General features: G+C 37.4%; 1 protein-coding gene across 2 annotated transcripts in view; it reads left to right on the top strand.

The window, feature by feature from the left end:
• Positions 1-23208, top strand: part of FAF1 (Fas associated factor 1) — a 148065-nt gene that overhangs the window by 17052 nt on the left and 107805 nt on the right. For both annotated transcript variants that reach the window (XM_058808121.1, XM_058808120.1), the window contains exons 2-4: positions 3520-3588; positions 17503-17549; positions 20393-20601. In XM_058808121.1, the coding sequence (XP_058664104.1) occupies positions 20532-20601 (70 nt within the window). In that variant the 5' untranslated portion in view covers positions 3520-3588; positions 17503-17549; positions 20393-20531. The remainder of the gene's footprint in view (positions 1-3519; positions 3589-17502; positions 17550-20392; positions 20602-23208) is intronic.

Here is a 23208-nt window from a genome sequence, read left to right as displayed (position 1 = left end):
AGGGAGGAGGAGGAACTTGTTCTACCTTTTCTTCTCCTTTGTCCTCCAAAAAAATTCTTTGGTTTCTTTCTGATGTGTAAAGGTTTACAAATCAGTGAGCCTTCAAGGTTTTACCTTTTCTGTGGTGGTTTGTTCCTTTCATCTTTTGATGACTTAGAGGATGTGCTGGTTGTTCACTGAAACAAGATTTAGTAGTGTTCATGTAGGAATTTTCTTTTAAAATATTTAATGCCTTCTGTTAAGCAGGTCTCTCATGAAAATAAAGCTGAATAAAAATCTGTGAATAATAAAAAAGACTCCTCAGCCCCTCTCTTTACTTGCTCAGAGATGCATTTTTGCATCTTTAGGACTCATCTGCTGTGCTATATTTTTAAGAGTTTTTTCACTTCTGTTTCTGAACAAATTTAACTTCCTTTTTCCCATTAATTTTTTTGTTTGTTTGTTTCTTGCTTGGGTAGAATAAAAGGAATAAACATGAGGAAAACATCTTTAAGTACTGTAAATAATTAAACCCTGTGAATTTTAGTGTGCCTTTCTAGATAAGTGAGGCATAGAGCCCTAAGGTGCCAGGTGTCCCTTGGACTTGTACTAATGAAGCTATTCCAAATATAATGAAAATACAGCCAGGTAATAAGGGAAGTAGTCCATTAGAAGAAGCTCTTTTAAATATTCCAGCCACAGGAAAAGCTGAAATCGGCCCTTGCAATTAGGGATGAGAGGCAAACCCATGAGGAACCAGACTTTGTTAATTCTGTTGCTCACAGAACCTGCTGGTTTCCTGTGTGCTTTCCCTAAAGGAAACAAAGGCAGCAGCAGCCAGGTTGTTCTGGGACTGATCTGTCACCACAGAGCCTTTGACGTCACGTCAGGCTTGCCATTGAGGGACTGCTTGTCTTGTGTGCTTAATTTCTTAGGGAAAATCAAAGACATGCAAACCAGATGATTTTCTTTAGTTTAGCTTGCATGACATGATGCAGGTACAAGGAAGCGTCTTCAGTTTTTGGTTGCTGGGGATTTTTGGTCTCACTGATGGCTTTTGACTTGATACAAGGATTTGTATGTTGTAGTATGTAGTGTTTGAATGTTGAAATAGTGCAATATAATAAGATTCTAAATAATCTTAATTTGCTGCTACTCTGACATTAATCAGTGTGTTGAAGATCTGGGAGTGTCTCTTTTATGGTTACATTGATAAGTAGCACTCATTCTTTCCTGGTCCATTCTGAAATGTTTGTTTTCTGTTTCATTGACAACTGGCAAAAATGATCCATCTGGAAAGTGAAATCTTTGTTTAAGAACTCCTCAAAATCAAATATTAGAAAGGACTGTAAAAATGGTGCAAAGATTTAACCAAAAATGCTTGTCTTGGCTATTAAGAATTCTGATGATCTTTATTTTCAGCTGGTGTTTACACCTGTCTGTTCTTGTTACCCAGTGACTCTGCCTGGCTGAGTGACCAAGAGCAGCTTCTGTTTTACATTGTAAGTCACCAGAAAGATGATTCAGGAAGGGTGCAGACACCAGGTGAATTAGCTGTTTAATTACTCTGCCCTCACTGGGATGAGTTAACTCCTTTCACTGTGTGCTCTGGCAGAAGGATAAGCTAATTTTGTTTAGTTTATCTCAAAATGAGAGTACACCAAAGTGAGCTGAATTGATTTGCAGTTAGTATGGGCTAAGAGAGGACAGTGGCAAGTCAGCAGAGCTGTGGGATTGATAAAAAGAGGGGACAACTAAAACCACTGTTAAATCCTGTACTGTAGGTACCATCTCAGCTTCTGCACAGCCCAGGGTGAAAACAACACATTGTTGGGCAAGTTCTTATTGTAGGTTGGAACACAAGGTAGTTCTTCAAAAGGTCATGCAGATTTTGCAGAGCTGACAAATGAGAAATAGTAATTAATTCTGTAATGACCAGATTAAGTGTATTTTACTGGGATGTAAACAGAATCTCAGACTTCTGCAGAGCTTTGTCTCAAGGCAGGATTTTTTGCAGCAGATCTGTTGGCATCAGTTCCAGTGGCAGGTTGATGGGAGTGTGAACCATGCTGTGATTTCAGAAATGACAAGCTCAAGCCCTCTACTCTGCAAACCTACCTGGCTTAAGTGTATATAAATGTACAAGCAATTGCTGGGGATTGTGTTGAAGTTTTGTTCCATTTTTAACTTCAGAAATAACTGCAAGAAATAATGGAAAAGAAGGCTAAATGATGCTTCTGAGGAGCAAAGTGCTATTTTTTTAGCACTCCCAATGTGAAGTGGGTGAAATTCAGCATTAACACAGCATGCTCTGAAGTGGAAGAAATTTTGTTTTGTTGCAGAGAGGATCAATGTGGTGATGAGAGCACTGGGCAGCAGTAAAAGTTCTGCCTCCCCTCTGCAGGCAAAATTCTCCATAATTTCATCTTGTGGTCCTTCAGACTGGTCCATTTTGTGTTGACATACTGCATGTAGTGCTTTGTAAGTGTGGAATTTTTCAGGGTTGAATTTAGGAAGAGAGAATTGGCCTTGAATTTCTTCATGATTTCTTCTTTTTATGTTTTCATGCTTGTAAATTGGAAAAAAAGAACATGGGAAATAAATGACCTGATGGCTCTTTATGTCTTGGTAGGAAAAAAGTGTCTGCTTAGCCTCCTTCTTCTCTTACAACATAAAGGGAATCAGGAAAACTGATTGTTTGCTGCTGCTATCTAGCTCTGTGTTATTACTGTTAAAAGGTTTGTTTTTTTATTTTTTGGATGCAAAGATTTATATAACTATGTGGTAAAGCAGAAAGAACATGATCATGTTTCAGATCTTGTAAAATTCTGAATTCCTCTTGTGTGTTTGAATACAGTTAGGATGAAAGATAAATTCCAGAAAGAGACTTATCTGTTTCCTTTTTTCTCTTTTGGTAAAATATATCTGATATGTTTCAATGTGAATAGTGGCAAATATGTGGCAGAATGAACAGCAATGCTCTGCCTGCTGAAGTTGAATAGTTGAAAAGGTTTGGGTATCAAAAAAGGCAGCAGGTTGCTGCATCTCAGCTTTTGCTGAGTAGAGGTGCTCTTGTGTTTGCAATTAAGCTCAGTTCAAAATATGGTTTTATGAGGGTTAACCTTAAAAATGCTATTGTGTTAGATTTCTTGAACTAGGTAAAGCCAGAACACAGGGATAGAACTTCAAGGTTTTTTGTGCTCCCTTTTAAAGTTAGTATGAGTGCTTCATAGTTTTGAAGGTAAAACACCTTTATGGGACAGCACTGTTGTCCTAATTTTACAAATAACTTATTGGTCTTGCTTCCCTAGGTGGCTTGCTCAAGGTTACAGAAGAGTCCTCTGTTGGAACAGGGAATTTTATCTAAATGTTTGATGTTTAAAACTTGAAGTCTGATTTCTGGATTACCCTTTTGTAACAGAAAGGGAAAACCTATACTGTCATCCTGTCATCCTGCTGAAATTAACTGAATTATAAGTATTAATACCCTGATTTTGATCAATGCTTTTAATTCTCTTTACTGCTTCTTTTTATTTTTAGGCATGTACTGGTATTGAAAATATTGATGAAGCTATAACGTTGCTTGAACAAAATAACTGGGATTTAGTGGTAAGTATTCTAAGAAAATGACTTCATAGATCAACCCCACATAACAGTGACATGGCATCTTGCTAAGACAGCTGGTAGCTTTATTTCAAATTTGGGGGTGTCTCATGGCTGGGACAAACAGGCTGTTATGTGCAGACTGTTTCTGGTCTCTTACAGCCTCATCTCCAAGCAAATGTGATCCTGAGTTGAGCAAACCCTGCTCTGCTGTGATTGTCTTCAGGACTTTTAAATTTCTTTCTTGTCCTCTAAAGCATGTTTCATATTGTGTTTAGTTTCCTCTTGGCTTCATTGTGTAAGAAGTGTTATGAAGGGTAGTGTTTTTAGAAGACCTGTGTGTACACACATGGGTTTTGAGGATGTAGGATCCTGTGGAAGAAAGGGAAGATAAAACAACTTTTCCAAATTTTCATGTGCTTTTAATTTAAAATTAGGATTGTTGCTCTTCTGTTGGTGGTTGTTCAGGATTGAGTCAGATGATTAAAGCCATAACTTTATTTAGATTTGGTGCTATCCAGAGACCATTAAGTACAAACAAAACATCCAGCAAACACTCATCCTGGAAAAACCTCTCATCATTTTGCCACAAGGTTCAATGTGCAGACAAGTAGGAGGAAACCAATAAAACCAAGCAAAATAGTCGTAGGTGTTTTAAGACTCTTCATAGGATTAGTAAATAAAGAAACTATTAATCCAATTTCTTAAGGTTTAGAAGTGTAATCTACAACAAACTTAATTAAAAAGTGAATGGTCTTCCTTTCAACTGTAAAGCATTTGATTTCCTCCTTGTTTTTTTTTTTTCTCTTTTCCAAGTGAATGACCTTTGGAGCAGTCCAAAATATCAGAAATTTATTATGAAGAAAATTAGATTTCCAAAATTTGGTATGGATATAGTTTCAACTGTAACTTATTGTAAAAAACCAGTACAAACTCCCAACACTTGAAACTACATGTTAAAATGAATGCAATCTTTATTTTGCAACAAGTCAAGGTATGAGCAAGAGTGAGACACCAGTGAGCAGAAGGGAGTGTCTGTCATCAGTGGCTTCAACCAGAAAAACCCAGAAGTGTTGGGTGTTGGAGTTAAAACATCTTTTGTCATAGTAGTTTGTAGTGACATGGCATGAGCTCTTTGAAAATTCAAGTGCTTACTGGAAGGTGAGGAGTAGCCTTGTGCATTCTGTTCAGGTTGTGAAGTTCCCAATACAATCATTAGATCTGTTGGATGTGCTTTTGGGGGATTTGTAAATTGTGTGGATTACAATAAATGGCAGCAGGTTGGGTTAAATGAGAGAAATGCCATGTAAAATGGTCAGAACAAATAAGTCTCTTCTGAGACTCCAGAATGAGCAGAAAGCAGAATGAAGTTTTTAAAGCTATGAGAACATCTTTAAATACTTAATTTTATTAGTGATTACTAGATGATCTAGAAGTAGAATATAGAGAGGAAAGAGGTAATGACCCAAATGTGCAGGCTTAAAAAAGGCATAGGGAAAGTAAGAAAGGATGGAAAATTAGGAATGCAAGAGGTACTTGAGGAAGATATTTTTGAAACTAGGTAGAAGATGAATGAGAGGTATGTCTATGAGAAGGAAATGGTAAGTGGTAGAAGAAAAAAAATAATGTTGAGGAGACTGTAAGTGAAGGAGATGCCCTAAGGATCTGTCATTAACAGGACATTGGCTCATTCTTATTCAAAGCAGCCCTTGTATAAAAAAGGGAGTGGGAGTGAAAGTCAAATCCTGCTAATCTAACAAGGAGGTAGAAACAAAACAATGAAGGAAGAGAAGAGTGAAGAAAAGGAGTTCCTGGGGTGTGAGAGAATCAACTATCTCTGTTAGGCAAGGGTTTTTAGCACTTCAGAAGAACTTGAGGAGAGTCTCATGATTTAAGAGAAATGTAGCATTTTTGATCCACATGTGGTGGTGGATTTTTCTTTCTTTTTTTTTTTTTTGGTTGGGTTTTTGTAATACCTTAAGTTCAGTAGTCAGATACAGATTCAGGAATTGGGGAGGGTTTGTTTTAATTCAACCAAAAGGTCTTGGGTTTTTTTTTAGCTGAGATGAAAAACTAAAGGAATCCTTTAGTTCAGCACTCTATGTTGACTAAATATGTCGTTCAACTCCGAGCAAAACTTTTTTTTGATTTCTAAGGAAAACCAAACTTGAAGAATTTGATTCACAGTTCATGAGGACAGTAGTGAAGTAGTGATGATTTTGGTAAGGGCTCTTCTGCCTTCCTTTGGCCCCCAGTGTTAGGTAAATGGGAAGAACACAATTTCTGCTTTCTCTAATTTCACTTCGTTTTCTTCATCTGATTTTAAATGTTGATTCCTTTACTTCTATGATGTTGGAAGTAAAATCCAAAGTCAGTACTTGATGAGGAAATCTTCTGTGAGGCACCCAGGCTAACAAGTAGAAAGCTAAGCAAATCCCATTTGGATGTCATCAACCAAAGTTCAGGGGCACTCCTGCAGCAAAAGGGGGAGAAACCAAAAACACAAGGAAGTTCTTGTCTCAAAGAGATTGTTTACTCTTGCTTTTCACTCAGCCTGTCTGTATCTCAATTCCATGTTCCTGCTTGGGGAAAAAAAGTCGTGCATTATCAGAGGCTGTGCTAAAGAGCCAGGTTGAAGATTCCCTTGGGCACCTGTTGATTCTTGAACTCTCTGACACTCAGCTCAAGGGCGTTGTTATTTCTCTGGGACTTCAGCCAAAACAACCAAAAGAAGGAGCCCTGGTGAGCTGGAAAGCAGAAGGATCCCAAACAGAAACAGAGAAGTAGGCACTGACATGGGCTGACAGAGAAGTACATCAGAATGCACACAGACAGCAGAGGTTATTAGGTTCACAAAACAAGTTCCTTACATTGTGCTACAAGTACTGTGTGTTTGTGTAAGCTTTTCTGAGGATTACTTTGTTTGCACTGAAGAAGTATTCCTGCTGCTGCTCCCTGTATTTTTCCCCTGGTCTTGCTAGAATTTAGTATTAAGGGTTAAAATGTCACCAGTATCTTTCCTATTAGTGTTACTATGTTCTGTATCTTTTGGACATTTGGTTTTACCTTTAAACAAAGCTAAACCTGGGTTAAGTGTAAGGCTCTCCTTTCTGGGTTTAGTTTTTCTAATAGTCACTTCTGGATTTTGTTAAGAATTAAAAAGAATTCCTTTTTCTTTTCAGTTTAGAACTGGAATGTCAGCTTCCTATTTTTGAACTTTAAAATATTACTTACCCCAGTTAGAAGTCTTCATCCCTAATCCTCTCTATGGGATACTCTAAGACAGTATAAACTGCCTCTAATTTATCTTGAGTTGGGTACTAAATAAACTGGATTTAAATGTCTCAGAGTTGTATATGTTTTATAGTGCTCAAAGCAGTTGTATATGTTTTGCAGTAGCTGCTTGAAGCAGCATGGGAAGCTGTCTTTCATAAATGTTTGGTTGCTTGGCTTTGTTCAAGTGCTCTAAATAAAATTGGTCACAAGAGCGCTGCAGAGGAATTCATATGCAGCAACAGTGTGAAAACTGCTTGGTGGGATCATGAAGCCTAATTTTGCCAATAATTAGTTCCCCTCTGCTGCATATGACTTGGCCTTTGTGGTGGTCTGCTGCATATAGAGCAGCTTGGGGTTTTTCTGTGTTAGAACACTGTAGCCTAATTACAGAGCTTATTATAGGCTGGGCGACAAAACGTTTCAGATGTTCTGTGAGATACAGAAGATCAACATAGATAATATAATGATCTCTTCAGGCATTCTGCTATAAATGGATGCAGCTCTTAAGCCTCCCAGGGTTGCTGGTGTGTTATTTCCTGAGTGTCATTTCTTTCAGCTCTGTTAATTTACTGTAATTTTTGCCATCTGAGGAAGCAGAAGTTAGGAATTTCTGTCCGATGTAAAGTCTGGTGGTTTCATAGCTTGCCCATTTAGACTCTGACCTTCTCTTTTGGCATGTGAAGGTAAGAATGACAGATAAAGACATCTTAAACTTTGTGTACAAACAATAAAATAAAAGTGTGAAAAATCCCAACTCTGTGTCTGTTGAAATGTTTCAGATGATGGTTCATATTTAAAGGAAAATCACCCATTAGTGACTTGACCTTATGCTCTATGGACCTTTATATATGTGAGGTTATTACACAGGTGAGAGCTCTTTGCTCTCTTAAGATCCAGTGCTTGAATCTGTGCTGAAAGTAAGTGAAGTGGTCTGCTCTGCCTTTCACAGGTTTAATGAAAAATTCAAGTCCTTCATATGCAGCATGACTTCATATTCTCTACTGGTAATCAGAAGAGGTTTTTTGAATGAAAAGCAGAATTCACCACACTTAATTTTCTGCTTTTTCCAGGATGGCCATTTTTGTTTTTACTCCTGCTCCCTGGTTTAAAATTGTTTTTATTTCATGTCTTTTCCAAGAGACATTGTAATGTAGGTACTTTTTAGTATTGCTTTAAGAAGAAAATAAATTCCATCAAAATAATGGGGGGAGAGGGACATTTATTTTCCAAAATTTAGTTTCCTTGTAAATGTCTGTATAATAATTGTACATATATAACCCCCTCCTATTTTTTATTTTCAAAATTACCTTCGTGCCTTCCTGCTGTACTTGGCTTGATTATTCTGTATTCTGGTAGAGGAACAAAGCACAGTGTAACTTCAGTAAAACCAGCAATTTAGTGTACCTGGAGATGGGATGACTTGCAGTTCCTGTCATACTCAGTTTCCAAGAATCTCCTGACAAGAAGTGATTCTCTGTCTTGCAAGGAGAAATTGTATATTTTGAACATCTGTTTTTATAAAGCTTCAGCTCTCAACTAGAACTTTTAGTTTTAAATGGATAACTTAGACAGATGGAGGTTTTTTTGCATCTTGCTTGTAAACTTGTTGGAAAAGAATATTTCTCAGACAGGATTTTTTTTTTCTCTAAGTACCAATTTTGAATATGTGTATTTACATCTGTGTAATGTCTTTTGGAACAAAGTAACTGAACAGAGAAAAAAATTGAATTGAGAAAAATCAGGTAGGACTTGGCAATTTTTTATTTTTCTTGGAAGTGCCCATTTAGGTGGGAACGACAAAGAATGGGCTCTTGACAGTTCTCAGCAATCTGTTATTTGTATCTTCCAATGATCTAACCAGTAACAATTGTTTTGTTATGAGGTGTAGCAAATTTCATAGGAGCTGGTAAAACTGATACACTTAAATTGGCTTTTGTCCCTCTTGCTCTGGTTTGCCCTGCTACAGCTTTGATGTGGTCTCTCCCTGTGTGTTATTTTGATTGATTTGAATTAGTCTGCCTCCAGAAACTAGGTGATTAATCTGAGTTTGGCACACAGCCCTTTCTTTTCCTTAAATGTGGGGCAGTGTTCAGTGTATGTTTATGTCCTGTGTTCAGCAGCTCTCCTGTTGCATTGCAAGGCTGTGTTTCAGTGGCTGGGAACCAGGACTGCACTTTATGGTGATGGTCTTCATCAACTGGCCTTTTGATTTTGTGTTGCTGGCCTGCTATTTTCTTTATTTTAGAATTGCATACTGAATATGGCACAGATTTGACAGCACTCAGTGTGGGAACAGTGAGAAGTTCACGGTATATTCCTCTCATTAGGACTAAATCTGAGAGATTTTCACTGTTAGGGCTTGTCTGTGTATTAATAACATTCTCCCTGTGGTCAGATGAACAGTCACATCTGCCTACTGCAACCAGAGGTTTGTATATATATAAGTAGTTTTTGTTAAGAAATAACCTAAAGTTTTTCTCGTACAGTGATGATACAAGCAGTGGGACTAATAAGTTCAGATTTCTGTTCATGGTGAAAGACTCTTGTTTCTTTTAACAGAGACTTTTGTGTTCTGAGAATAAACAAAAAGCAGCACCTGTGATCCCAGTAGTGCCCCATGGTAATGTTGGAGCTCTGTGGATGCATCACCTACCTACATTAGCTTTTACAAATACTTTTTTTAGAGCTGCTACCTCTTATTGGTAGTTTCTGCAAAGAATTGCTTAGCATTCATTTCTCCTGAGACATTCAAATTTCAGAACAAATTTCTAGAATATACTAATAGTGAATTGGCTGGTATGAGTTATCTGTAGTTTATTACCCTGTGACTGTGACCTATTTAGTTGAACTAAAAATTGCACACATCTTATAAACATGTGTTTGACAAGTGTTTAGTCTGTCATTGAGTCATGTTGGGACTGTGTGAGTAGGAGAAAAACGAAGTAAATTATTTAAGAACAGCATCTGTGCCAGTGCTGTGGCTATTTTGGAAGTGAACGTTACTTGAGAAAATTTTTATCACAAAAGCTAGGAGCCATCTAGAGCCATCAGAGTTTAAAAGCAGAGTGTCTTAAAAATGGATTTACTTACAATACTGTTGAGTATCTGAACAGTTTCTAGTTTTATTTCAATAAACTCTTCCTTAGCCTGTCCTGGGTTGCTGCCCCCCAGCAGAACAGCACAGGCTGTTGGGGAAATGCTGCGACAACTTGCAGGTTACTTACTTACTTTAGGATTTTCTGCTTTCCAAACTTTTAAGCTGAATCTTGCATAACTATTTTTTTTATTATGAATAAGTGATTAGGCAGTTGGCTGATTACAGCTAGGGACATTGGAACACTGTTGATATTTCATGTTATTATGGCTTTTCAGTGAGGGGGCCACAGGCTTTTGGCAGTACTTCTATGACTTTTCGTGTCCTGAGTTCTCGTGTCCTGAAATTTCTTCCCTGGTAGTACTTTCTAGTATGTTACAGTGAATGACAAAAAAAAGCCTACTTTTTAAAAATAAGATGGAACAAAAAATATATTGTCATGAGGTAGCTTATTCCTAAACTTTGCATTTTAGCATTGCCATTCAAATTTACATAAAGTTACTAGGAGAGGGGTAAAAATATGCAAGTTCAGAACATTTTCCAATATTCATATCAAGGCATAGCCTTTGATTTATCTGACTCTCCTACTTTCTATCTATTAACGTTTTAAGGAGTAATAAACTATGTTTTGGTATTAAGCATAAGCAATCCTTACTTTTAGAAGGTGAAGCAGCATTAATGTCAGAGTTGTGACATTGATGACTAAGACCAAGGTACTTGTATGTGTGTCAAAGCAGAGACACCTCATGGGCTACTTTCCCTTTCTATGTGAATGAGTTTTGAGTGGTTGTTGAGAGTAGATTGCTTTCCTTTATTCCTGCTGAGCTAGAGGCAGCTCAGGTACCTGCTGATCCTTAAGCTTCTTAGAAATCTGTACAGGTTCTTTACTTTCACTGTGCCAGGAAAACACATTCAGTTATGAATTTTTTATTTCCGTTGCACTTTGTTTGGGGAATTAGGCAGTGACAACATAGATTTAAGGAACTCTTCAAAATGTAGTGGGTTTTTCTTCCCTCAGAATTTTAGAAGTATATCTGACTGTTGAAAGGCTTCCTAGTGCATTTAGGCATGTAGTAGGAGTGACAGGAAAAAATTTGCTGAAGCCACCAAAGATGTAGGGAGAAATGGGAAACCACATCTAGAGTGCTAATTGTAAACAATTTCAGCGCGTGCTCTCTTGCTGATGAAGTGAATCATCTGTATGAATGTATTCATGTGGCATTTTTTGATGAAATGTTAATTTTTTTTACTTTATTAGCAATCCTATTGTTTTGCAGCTTTTCATGAAGTATATTTGTTGTAAAGAAAGCAAGCTGAAATAAAGCAGAATGCATAGAAGACATTTCATTGTAGTTCAATTACGGTTTTTGGTTAAATTTTAACCACGATGGGGACAAATGTTGTCATTCTGTATAAACTTTGTGGGTGTAACTTCACGTCTAGCACTTGGAAATACTTTTGAGACTTGCAAAGCTGGGGAGATGCCAGCAAGTATAACATAAGCTACAGGAAAAAGCTGACTCATTCCTTTGCCTCGAAAAGCCTGCCAAAAATAACACAGGTAGAGATTGCTTCTCTTACTACTGAGGCACAATTAGTAATTTTGTTATTTAAATATTACTCAATTAATTAAAAAACCTAAACAGAATAATAATTTTTATTACTTAAACTCATAGCAGTTAATTTTTGTAACCTCTGAAAGTAATGGTTTCAAAGTAAATGTGTAGTGTAAAAAGCCTCTTTCTGGTTAAAGTGATTGGTATTTCTGCAGAAGGTTTAATGGAATTTCTTGTTTAGAATACACATTTCAGACTTGCTTGGAACAGGTGAGATTTGGTAGTTGCACAAAGCTGTTCAGAAGGCACATTGCTCTGCTTGGGAATCTCAGGGTCCAATCTGCATGTCTTAATTAACACAGCTGCTTTCAGTAAACCTCCACACTGACTGCAGGATTTGACTAATACTTACAGGATGATTTTGTCAGCACCAGTTACTAAAACTTCTGCTTTTTATTCTGGAATTTTCTACTTTTTTATTGTTGTAAACTGATTGCAAGAGAAGTCTGTGAGTGGTCTTACTTTTTATCCAGTTTCCCAAAATCACAGAATGAGGGTCAGAGCAAATGTTTTGATGTGTCTGTACCTGCCAGTACCCATTATTACCAGTTCTGTTGAAAATTAGCCCAGATCAGTTATTTGCAAAAAGAAAATTATTAGAGGAGCATGATTTCAACACATTTACTGTTATTACTGGGATATTCCCATACAGCAGAGTCCTGTGAGTTAGTTTCATTTTAAGAAGTATTTCTTCTCTCAGAAGGAACTAATAAATCTTTGCACTTCTCCTGCTTTGCTTTACTGTTGCATGTAAAAATATGTTCCTTTGTCACTTGGATTTATGGTTTTGAAGTAGTTTGAAATTCACTTTTGCTTTTTCAGTCCTTTCATGGATGCTTTGTCTCACTAATGCTTTCCTTTATCATTCAGTTATTTGTTTTTTCTCTTTCTGAATAATATTTGTTCCGTTTTGGGGTTTGTTTCCTTTCTTTTGAAAAAAACCCCTCTCTCCATTGTAGAAAGCATTTGGAGTTCTATTGTCTATTTGTTTTGTTTCAACATCAATAAAAAATAGATTTTAAATCTTTAGAATAAGAAGTTTATAATGTGAAAGCAGAAAATTAGAGTAGGAGTATTGTATATCATGGAGAATATCACATTTAGCCCAAGTTAGGAGCAGAATGATTTGCAATGGACTGACAATTGTAAACAGAGTGTTATTAATGACCCATTTTTGCTGTGGAAATATATAATAAAATACAAAAGACAAAAAAATTAAATTTCCTATGAATTCTTAATGAGGGCTTTTTAGTGTATTTCGTTGCAGTTCTTTAAATTCAGCAAATCTTGAGGGATCCTCAAGCACAGATGAATAGAGGCTAACATTTCCAAAATATAACAGCTAGAGTTTTTTTATTCTGCAGAACTCAAAACCACAGTATGTTTGTCTTGTGTGTCATCTCACCCTCTGTAGTGAGGTTTTGGATGTAAGTTTTGGTATTATATTCACTTAAACAATCAGAAAAAGAAAGATTAAATGCTGAAAGAGTCAAAGATTAGAACAAGTTTTTCTTTGTTCTGAGTAAGAAACAACAAAATGGCTGTTTTTTTGGTTATAATTTTAAATTCTGTCCTACAAGTGGCTAACACCTCTTCCTGTCTTTGCTTCTGTTAATGTAGAAAACAGCATGGGGTAGACTTTCTGCATTTGTGATGTCAGAGAAATCGTTTTTATATCGAGGAGATACTAAATGTATAATAGGAAGGAGAGGCAAAATGAGCAGTAAAGAGACAAAATACAGAACTTTGGTTTTTTAGCTTGCCAGACATGTTAAACTGAAAATAAAATCTGAGTCTGTAGCATCTGGAGGAGGCTATAGATTTTTGGAAGTCATAATAAATGAATCCTCTCATCAAAAAAGCTTTTACTGAGTTTCACAGAAATAATTGAATGTGTGGTTTATGAGGCTATTGCCTTAAGTTGAATACATGACAAATTTGCTAACACTGTAAATCTGACTGTGTCAGAAAACTGGGGGGTTGGAAGAAAATGCCCCATGAGCAAGTTACTCCATTATAATTCCCTGTGACTTCCTGGAGCCCTTGATGCCATTTGTTTGGACACCTTTGGGGTTTGGATCATTTACTGTGACAGTTCCTATTACCCTGTCTGGAGGTCTCATTTGTGTACTGTGTTTGTTTAATGTAAACCTCCTCAGCTTTTACCTAAACAAATGTAAAGCTCTGCGAGGGCTTTGCTAAGTGGGCCCAAGTGGTCTCACTTGCTGAGTGCAGTCAAACCTAAATAAGGCTTTTGGAATTTTCTGGGAGCAGCTGCTGCTGGTTTTGTTGAGCTGGTTTGGTTATTCATCCCAGTGAAACTTGTGCATCTCTCAGGTGTCCAGGTTATTTACATCTCCTCCCCTGGAAGGTTTGTTCTTCCAGCACTGTGCTGTTCCAACTTGCTTTCTCTTTTTGGTTATGGATGTGTTTTCTAGGTCCTGTTTTGGAGAGTTGATCTTGCTTTGTGCTTTGTGAAACCTTTTGCTCTTCATTGGGCTGGAGCTTCCAAAGGAGAGATTTTCAGGGGTCTGTATCTGTCAGCCAAAACCATGGTGTGCTGTGGAGGTCGGGAAGGAGAGGGGAGGAACGTGAGGTGGCCACTGAGGAAAAGCTCCCTCCTCACCCATTGCAAAAGCCTTTAACTGCTCTTTTGCCTGGGACTACCTTTAACTCTTAATAATCTAAATATCCCTTTTAAATTCTGGAAATTTAAAAACTACCTCCCATCTGTAGTTTGTGATGAGGAAGGAACCCCTTGCCTCATTTGAATATTCAATCAGTGTATGTAGACTTCTGCTTTTAAATAATATGATTGGTAAATCCAGTCCATCTTCAAACTTTGTGAAAATCACTGAGTATTTACAACTTGTGAGATGAATATTTGTGCTATCTAAAAACCCACATTATTCACAGGACCCTGGGATGACAGTCACTCAGATGTGCTTCATTGCTTTTAAATGGTTAGCACTGAAAATTGTGTATTTTGAAGGAAGTCATTGATGCTGTTTCAATAGGTAATTAAGGAATGATGGTTCTTGGTTTTCTTTCTGACACTGTTTTGTACTGATTAAAGGTGGTCACAATTAATCAGAACTGACTAATCTGGTTAATATTCCTCAGAGGAAAAGTTTTCTAAATTTCATTCTGTTTCTTCTGCAGTGTTCTTCAGGTACCTAAATAATTTCAGAATACCGTGGATTTTTTTATATTGCCCAAACTTTTAATGAATTTGTTAACATTTCATTAACCCTCTTGCTTTATTGTTCCCTATCTTTCTGAGAAGCAAAAATGTTGGATTGAATATATTTCAATGCTGTAACCTGGAACCATGCTGCTGAAAAAAACCCACCAAAAATATTGTTACTTTGGACCTTTTAATGGGCACTTGTCAGTCCAGTGTTATGTCACATTCTTGACATCCTTTTCATTTAAAAAAATCCCAGGGTTCACAGTATATTTATCAAGATAACCTGTACTGTTGAATGGTGGAGTCACAGGTGCTTGAGACTGGAAGTTGTTTCTGGATGTCTCTCTGGCCCAAAGCAGGTCCAATTAGGTCAGGTTATGCTGTACTTAATGAATTTCTAAATAAGCTGCTCCAATTCCTGGCTATATGATTGATATCCTTAAACAAAATGTATAAATCAAGAAGAGCTACATTCAGTTTATAATTTATTGAAATAAATTGTGGGCCTGGTAGTTGTTTGAAGGCTGTCATCAAAACAGGAATGATTCTGTTTCAGGATGGGATAGTGTTATGGCATAATTAGTGTATGGATGGCACTGAGATGCACCTAGGATTCTTGGCTTTGGGAAAAATCTTCTGAAGCCCCTGTAAATTTCCATTTAAGTGAACTTCACTGTTTAAATAGTGATAGCATTAGCAAGCTGTGGTACCCTGGATCCAGCAGGGGCACTCGTGGATATGCAGTGTGAGAGCACAGAGTGCTGCTCCCCTGGCATCACTCTAGCAGCAGGTTATTGGGAGCTGAAAGAGCTTTCTGATCCAGACATGGCTTCTTTATATCAATAACCCATAAATAGATTTAATGCACTGGTTTTTAAAATTGTTTCGAGAGTAGCACACATTTTTAATTACTATGAATTAGCCACACAGGGTGGTTTGGTGATCAAAGATCCCTGTTTGGAGAGACAAAAAAATGGAATATATTGAAATGTTTGCATAACCATAGAGATGTGAGCCTCTCTCAAAGGGGGCTGACACTGGGGAGGAACAGCCTGGAGCAGATCTTGCCTTAGTAACGTGTTCTTGTTTTAATTTTTTTTTTTTTTATAGTCACAACCTTCTCCCAATGAAATTCTAAAGCAGATGGTTGTTCCTTTTTCTTTTTTTCTTTGCAGGGTCTACTTATAGCTGTCTTGTTAGAACATGGATATTTAATATTTATGCAGTATGTACATGTGCACTGCTACCATTTGCTGTCTACATTATTTTAGTCTTCCATCTTGCTTAACAAACAGTGTCTGGACTCTTCAGTTTTACAGTGTGGTTAATAGAGGTCTTTCCATCAAAAAAGCACATAATGCTTCTGCTGCTTTTTCTTACTCCTGTGCCCCTTAAATGTCATCAAGTTTACAAAACTGGGGATATATGAACAAGTGAGTTATTCAGTTTAAAAGAAAATAGCTTGAAGCCTCTATTGTATTTAACCCCTCTAACTAGGCTCAGAAGACGTTTGAGCTGATTTAATCCTCTGAGACAGAGTTTTGACAGAAGTGTGAAAATTCCACATTGCTGTATTTCTTCACAGCTGAAGCAGCTTCTTTTCCTCAAGTAAAGAGAATTTTGTTGCAGCAGCAGATCATTATTAGTGTAGGTTCTGTGGTACAAAACCTGTGTTTGCTCTCTGTATCTTTCAGATGCAAAATAAAGGATAATTTTGTCTCAGCCAACTTTATCTGTTGACTGACATGAATTAAATGTATATTGCTGAAGAGTATGGGAGGGAGAAGCCAATCCAGAAAAACCCAAATAAACCAAAACCTCCTACTCTTTCCTGGAGGTTTATTAGATGAACACCATCAAGAGCTGTGTATGACTGCAAAAACCACAAGGATGATAAATGAGACACGTTGTTAGAAAGAAACCACTGATTATTACCATGCACAGTGGATAAACTGATTTAAAACCTGATCTGGTAGGGAACTTTGTTTTTGCTGTAATTTGATACAGCCTCATGGGTTGTTGCTGTAGCTTATGGATACCTCTGACCTTTTCCTTCTCTGCTTTTTAAATAATTATTAATGTAATATTTGTTTCTAAATGCAGGATAAATCTTATTGCAGTATCACAGTAACTTAGCTGAGTTCAGCAATAAAACATTCTGACTTCATGTAGCCTTAACTATTAATGGAAATTTTTAAAAAGTCATGTTTATCTATTCAGAGAAAAAGAAACCATAGCATTTAAATCTTGATTGCATCTATTTTTGTGTTTATTAAGCACTTACTTAAGCTACATTTTTTTAATGTCAGTTTGTACAAATGGTGTTGGTAGATGATGACTGTCAGTAGTTCAGTCACAGGGTGTGACTTTGTCCTCCTGGAGTACCAGGGAACTGCTAAACATCATTTTTCCTTTCTTCTCTGGGGACCAGACACTCATTCACCTGCTGTTCTGGCCAGCAGGTCAGGTGTATCTGATATATGAGGATGGATATTAAAAGTGGGTTTGGTTCACTTGGGTCTGGTTTTTATTTTATGTATTTATGTATTACGGTTTGCACGGGTATGGTTTTTATTTTATGTAGATCCCATAATGATAATATTGTTGACCAAGAATATTCACCAAATAGAGAGTGTTTTAGGGCATGTTTTGAAGCAAGCTAATCACTTTTCAAAACATATTATAAAAGTTCTGATGTATTTTTGTTCTGCATGCTTGACTCAACATTTGTTTTCTCTTTTCAGGCAGCTATAAATGGTGTTATACCACAAGAAAATGGCATTCTACAAAGGTAAGCACAGAGGACTGGAGTAGTACATGCTGAGAATGATGCTGGGTAACAGTTACTTTTTTTTTTTCCTTCCTGAATCCTAAGAAGATGACATAATTCTCCTTTTAAAGCTGTTTCTGGAGCCACAAATTCTATTCCTGGCAAAGCTGATTTAACATTCAGTTTTTCCCATACTGATAGAGGACTAGCTCAAACATCTGTTCAAAATAGTTAACTTTTATTTTATTTTCACTGGTGGTTGGGTCATTCTTTGCAGGGCTGTCTCTTTACAAAGACTGTGTGTTGGTATGTTTCTGGCTAAGTATTTCTTTTTCCTTATGCATTTTATAAAGGTATTGATATTCCATGCTTCCCTATTTCTGGCCAAAACCATTTGTACTTAGTTTTTTTTTGTTTTTTTAAATTGAATTACAGGCAGCAGAAACTGTGATAGATTAAAGTAAGGTTGTTCCCTTCTAAAAGTAGTTTTACTGATTTTCTTTCAGCTCCTGAATTAAATTTTGGCTTGCATTCTGATGCTTGGATATCTTGAACTCACTGAAATTTGATCTTTTAAGTGCTGATGAGGCAATTGAAAACACCAGATCAGGAATTAAGCTACCTGAGAGAGACAGTAAAACAGCATTTAAAAATTTGTTCAGAAAAAATACTTAATGTACTATTTAAAAATTTTCAATGAAATGAAATATGATACATAATATAGGTAAAGTGGTGTTTGACTTCCCTGTCAATACTTCCTAATTCAACAGAGTCAGGTTTTGATTGAGGATAAAAGTATTTTCCCAGTAAAGTTACTAAATATATATTTACTGTAAGGCCTGTTTAGTCCATGTGAGATCAAGTCTTGGTTGTGGAGAACTCTTTCTGCATATAAATTGTGACCTCAAGGCATTTCTATCCAAAATCCCAGAATGTTTGTTTGGGTAAAAGAAGCTGGAGAATAGTTAGAGTAGTTAATGCCTGTCTTCAATCACAAGGTGGTCCAGTGCCCACCTACATTTTCTTTCACAGTAATTTATTAATTTTTAGAAATTATTAGATAGCCAAATGTGTTTCAAATGGGTATTTTTGTTACTTTGTTTTTGTCTTGTTTTGTATTCTTCCAGTGGAAGTGGTTTAAAGGGAGGATCAGAAGATTTAGAAACCTGCTTTCCAGTGGTTTTCAGATAAGGCTTATTTTACTGATGTGGGGCCTTTTATGTTCTATTAGAGGTTGCTAGTCAGATATGTAGGATGCCTTTTGTGGTGGAATCAAATAGAATTAATGCAACTGGACTTGAAGCAAGTTAATTTATTGAAGAGAAAAAAGTACACTTTGTTGTATAATTCAGTTGCTTGTTTTGTAATCCAGTCCTGAGAACTGGGATATTCATTGCTTCTTGGGTCTACTAACAGAATTGTTACATACTTGTACTTAATTCTTATTTGTCCATCAGGTTGAAGAAAATAACATATCACTTAGTGTTTATACTTTTTTAAATACTGAAAATTAGACTGTTTCCTGTGCTCCTTAGAGCTCTGACGTGGGCCTTTGACTTTTGAGCCATAGGTCTGAGAGTGTGGGTCTTTGTAGCTGGGCATTCATCCTTCTGAGCATGCTGATGTGAGAAGTGAAGGAGCCCCTTGTTTTACAAGCATAACATGTTTTTCTGTTTCAAATGTGAAAGGCACAATGATGGGATTTGCAATAGCTGAGTACTGTTGCACTTCTGTGACATGCATGCCATCCACATTTGCACTTTCTAAAGTTCAGACCTCCTCTAGATGACAGATTTGACTTGCTCTATGAAGCATTTCCACTGAGAACCTCATGGTATCTAGAGAACAGAAGGAATTTTTCAAATAAATTCAGATAAAGAATAGAAATGAGACAAGTTTTTTGCAGCATTTCTGAAATCCACCATGAGATTCTGTAACTGCCCAGCATCTTCCTGGTAAGAGCATCTAAAAGGCAACACCCCAGGCTTACCTGATGAAGTTTCTTGCCTTCCAAATTTGATTTCTGTACATCATAGGGTTTTTTTTTTTTTGTTTTTTTTTTTTTTTTTGTTTTTTTTTTTTGTTTTTTTTTTGCCTGGAGTGATATTCCTGAAATGTCATGTTTTGTTACACTTGTTTCCTATCCCAGTTATGTGGAGAGGCTCACTGGGGAAGATGAAGTGCTTCTGGGTAGTGAGGATATTCCAGTTTATTCTGACCTGTAATGCTGTGGGTATCCTTGAGTCAGGTATGGAGACATCCTTATATGAACCTCCAGGAGCATTGCAGGATTTTGAACTTCAAGGCAAGCTAGAATTCACATTGCATTGCTGTTGTACTTCTAGATGTTTTCTTTCTAAACACATGCTTCATTATCTTAATTTATTTACCTTAAATGTGTATCTATTTTCATATCTGACTTGTTTCTCACTAGTTTGGTGTGAGAAAATACCTATTTGGGTGCAGAATTTTGAGCTGTATTTCTTATTCTCATTTCCACTGGGTACTAGCCCAATGATGTAGAAAGCTGGTCGTTGCCATGGTGCCAATTTTTATATGGCCACAACACTCCTGGAACAGGAAACAATCCCTCTCCTCAAGATAATTCTGGTATTAATTACATAGTGGATTTAAAATGTTTGTTTGTCAGCAATGCTGATCTCCTATAGTGCTCCTGAGCCCTGAAAGGTTAAAATTGCTAATACAGAATTTATTTTTAATAAACATTTTTCTCAGATCCAACAGCAATAATTCAAGACGTGTGTGCTGGACTGTAGTAAGTGAATAATACTGTCATTTTGCTTCCCTAACTTCTGGCTAGACATGCCAAGCTGTTGACATAATTTTATTTTCCTGTCTTTCAGTGAGTACGGTGTAGAGACCCTGCATGGACCAGCCTATGGCCCCAGCAGTCACTCTGCTGCAGCTTCCTCAGCTCCTTCCTCCTCCTCAGCATTTCGCCATGTAGTGCCATCTAGACAAATAGTGGAAAGACAACCTCGAATGCTGGACTTCAGGGTTGAGTACAGAGACAGAAATGTGGATGTAGTACTTGAAGACAGCTCTACAGTTGGTAAGGATTTGTAAAAATGAAATTAAAGCTGCTGTCGTGAAACTGTTAAAAAGACAAAAGATTCAACCCCAAAAATCCAAGTCCTAAAGCAAAGCAGAACAAAACCTCTCAAAGAGAAAAAAAATCATCCAGCCAAAAATGCATCCTCCACAGCTACTAACCATTTTCAAATCTCTTTGCAGCTTTAAAAAAAGCAAAATTTCACTAATCCATAGTAAAGGTTAGTGGTCTATCAAATATTTATTTTGAAATCTAGCTTTCTTATGAAGTTGCTTCAGAAACAAAATGGAGATTAATGATTAAGTTGAGGCATGAAAATGTAATTTGGGATAGGATTAGTGTAGATGAAAGCTATTAATAAGTGGATGATCTTGGCATTTCCTCTTTGAATCTGTATGGCATCTCGTTCTGCACAGGATTAGTGACAAGATTAGAGGAATTCTTCCTGGTGTGAGGAACATCATTGCATTCTTTTTAGTTCAATTTTTATTTGACTCTTTCATTCAAATTAAGATCAATTCTATCAGTTTTATTTTCTTTCCCTAAAAATGATGCATTTTGAAGCAGTATTTTAGAAGTATGCTAGTGTTTCAGAGCATGTTAATTTTTACATCCCCCAAATTGGGAATTAATTTACTTCTGCTAAGGAAGAAAAGTGTTTTCACTTTTTTGTTTTTAGTGAAGAGCTTATACAGATCCAAATAAGGAGCTACGTGAAGGAATAGTTGATGAAAGCAATTTTCCGTGCTGCAGCCTTTTGTCTGGGATGAAATTTGGAAACTTTTGATCCTCATTTGTCCCTTCACAATGGATTTGGTGTTGGGTGGCGCCACCTAGCGGTGATCGCTTTGAATTACCGATGGGTGTTCTCTGTTTTCCTTTGTGCTCAATTACACCCATGGAAATTGGGCATCAAAATCTCATCAGATCGGAATTTTTCAGCTGTACTGCTTTGCTTTTTCTTTTCTTATTGGCTTCTTAATAGTTAGCTTTTACCTGAAAGCTGTAGGGCAGAAGGCAGTTTGTGTAAACTTCTGTATTTTGGGATATAAAGATGGAGGGCAGCCTTGTTTAAAGTCCTGGGAGAAGTGAGCAAGGCAAATTCTAGAACTTCAGCTGTGAACTTGAGGAAAGAACATTTTTGGCTTTTTTGGGGATCTGCTCACCCATGAGAAGCTGCCCAGGAGGGCACAGGGGCCCAGGAGAGCTGGTTGATCTTCAAGGAAACCTCTTCAAACCACAGGAGCAGTTCCTTCCAACGTGCAAGAGGAGCAAGCATGGCAGAAGGCCAGCACAGAAGAAAAAAGCATTTCTAGCTGAGATAAATTCAAAAACAAAGTAGCCAGAGCTGGAAAGTAATGATGGGCTGCCCAGCAGGAGCACAGAGATGTGCAGGTTTGGAGTTAGGAAGAACAAAGCTCAGCTGAAGGTGAAACCACTGAGGGGTTAGAAGGGTTTCTGTAAGTACATCAGCATGAGAGGAAAGGCTAAGGCAAATGTGAAGCTGTGTTCAGTGGTGATTGCTGAGCTTGGTCTTGGTGGGAAGTTTATGGAGTAAATCTGGAAGCACTTTTTGGGCATGGGAGAGAAAAGAAGGGGATTTGGAACACCCAGCATGGATTTACTAAAGGCAAATTGTACCTCATCAGTCAGCATTATTTGCCTTTTACAATTTGATGACTGGCTCAGTTGACAAGGGGAGAGAATGTCACTGTGGCTTTAGTAAGGCCTTTGATGTACTCTGCTGTTGTATTTTTCCAGTCATAATGTTAAAATAAAAAAGTGATCAAAATAAATGTTAATCTGCTCAGAGAAGGTGCTGATATTCTGAGGGCAGAGCTGCTGTTTATTTGGCCCTGGGCAGCCTGGAAAAATGGGCTGACAGGAGCCTCCTGAAGTTCCAAGAAAATAAAGTTGAAGTCCTGTATCTGGCATAGGATAACTCCATGTTATCCCCACCTGATACCTGGTTGAAGGCTGATGGGCTAGAAAACAATTTAATAAAAGCTCAGCAATGAGCTCTTGCAGTGAAGAAGACCTGCCATGTCCCAGGCTTTGTTGGCAGGAGTGTAGCAGGTGGATCCCAGGAAATCATAATTTCCCTCTATCCAGCACTTGCCAGACTGCATCTGGAGCACTGTGTGGGGTTTTGAGGTGCTCACTAGAAGAAAGATGATGACATCCTGCAGTAAGTCTGGTCAGGGCTCTGACCTCTGGGCTAACAGGAGAAGAGGCTCAGAGAAGGGGATTTGTCCAGCCTGGGGAGCAAAGGGAAGGGCACAGAGCTGACCTCTGTCTGCAGCTGCCTGCATGGAAAGATGGGGTCAGGCTTGTCTTGGAGGTGCATGAGAATGGGAGGCAAAAGACACATCAAAAATTCACATTTAAATAAAAGTATTTTTTTTAAAATTGTGAGGGTGGTGAAGTGCTGAAACTGGTTTGCCAGAAAAGTTGTAAAATTTCCATCCTCACATGTTCAAGAGCCAGTTGGACAAGTCATTGTCTAAAGTGGTTTAATTAGACCTCTGAATTAGGTTTGGGTCACATGAACTCCAGAGACACCTTCCAGCCTGAGTTACTCTGTGACTGTAATAACTACAGGGGCAG

Source organism: Ammospiza caudacuta, chromosome 7 (genome assembly GCF_027887145.1).
Source record: "Ammospiza caudacuta isolate bAmmCau1 chromosome 7, bAmmCau1.pri, whole genome shotgun sequence".
Classification (NCBI taxonomy): Eukaryota; Metazoa; Chordata; class Aves; order Passeriformes; family Passerellidae; genus Ammospiza; species Ammospiza caudacuta.
Note: the sequence above shows the minus strand (reverse complement) of the source record. Positions and strands in the feature narration are given on the sequence as shown.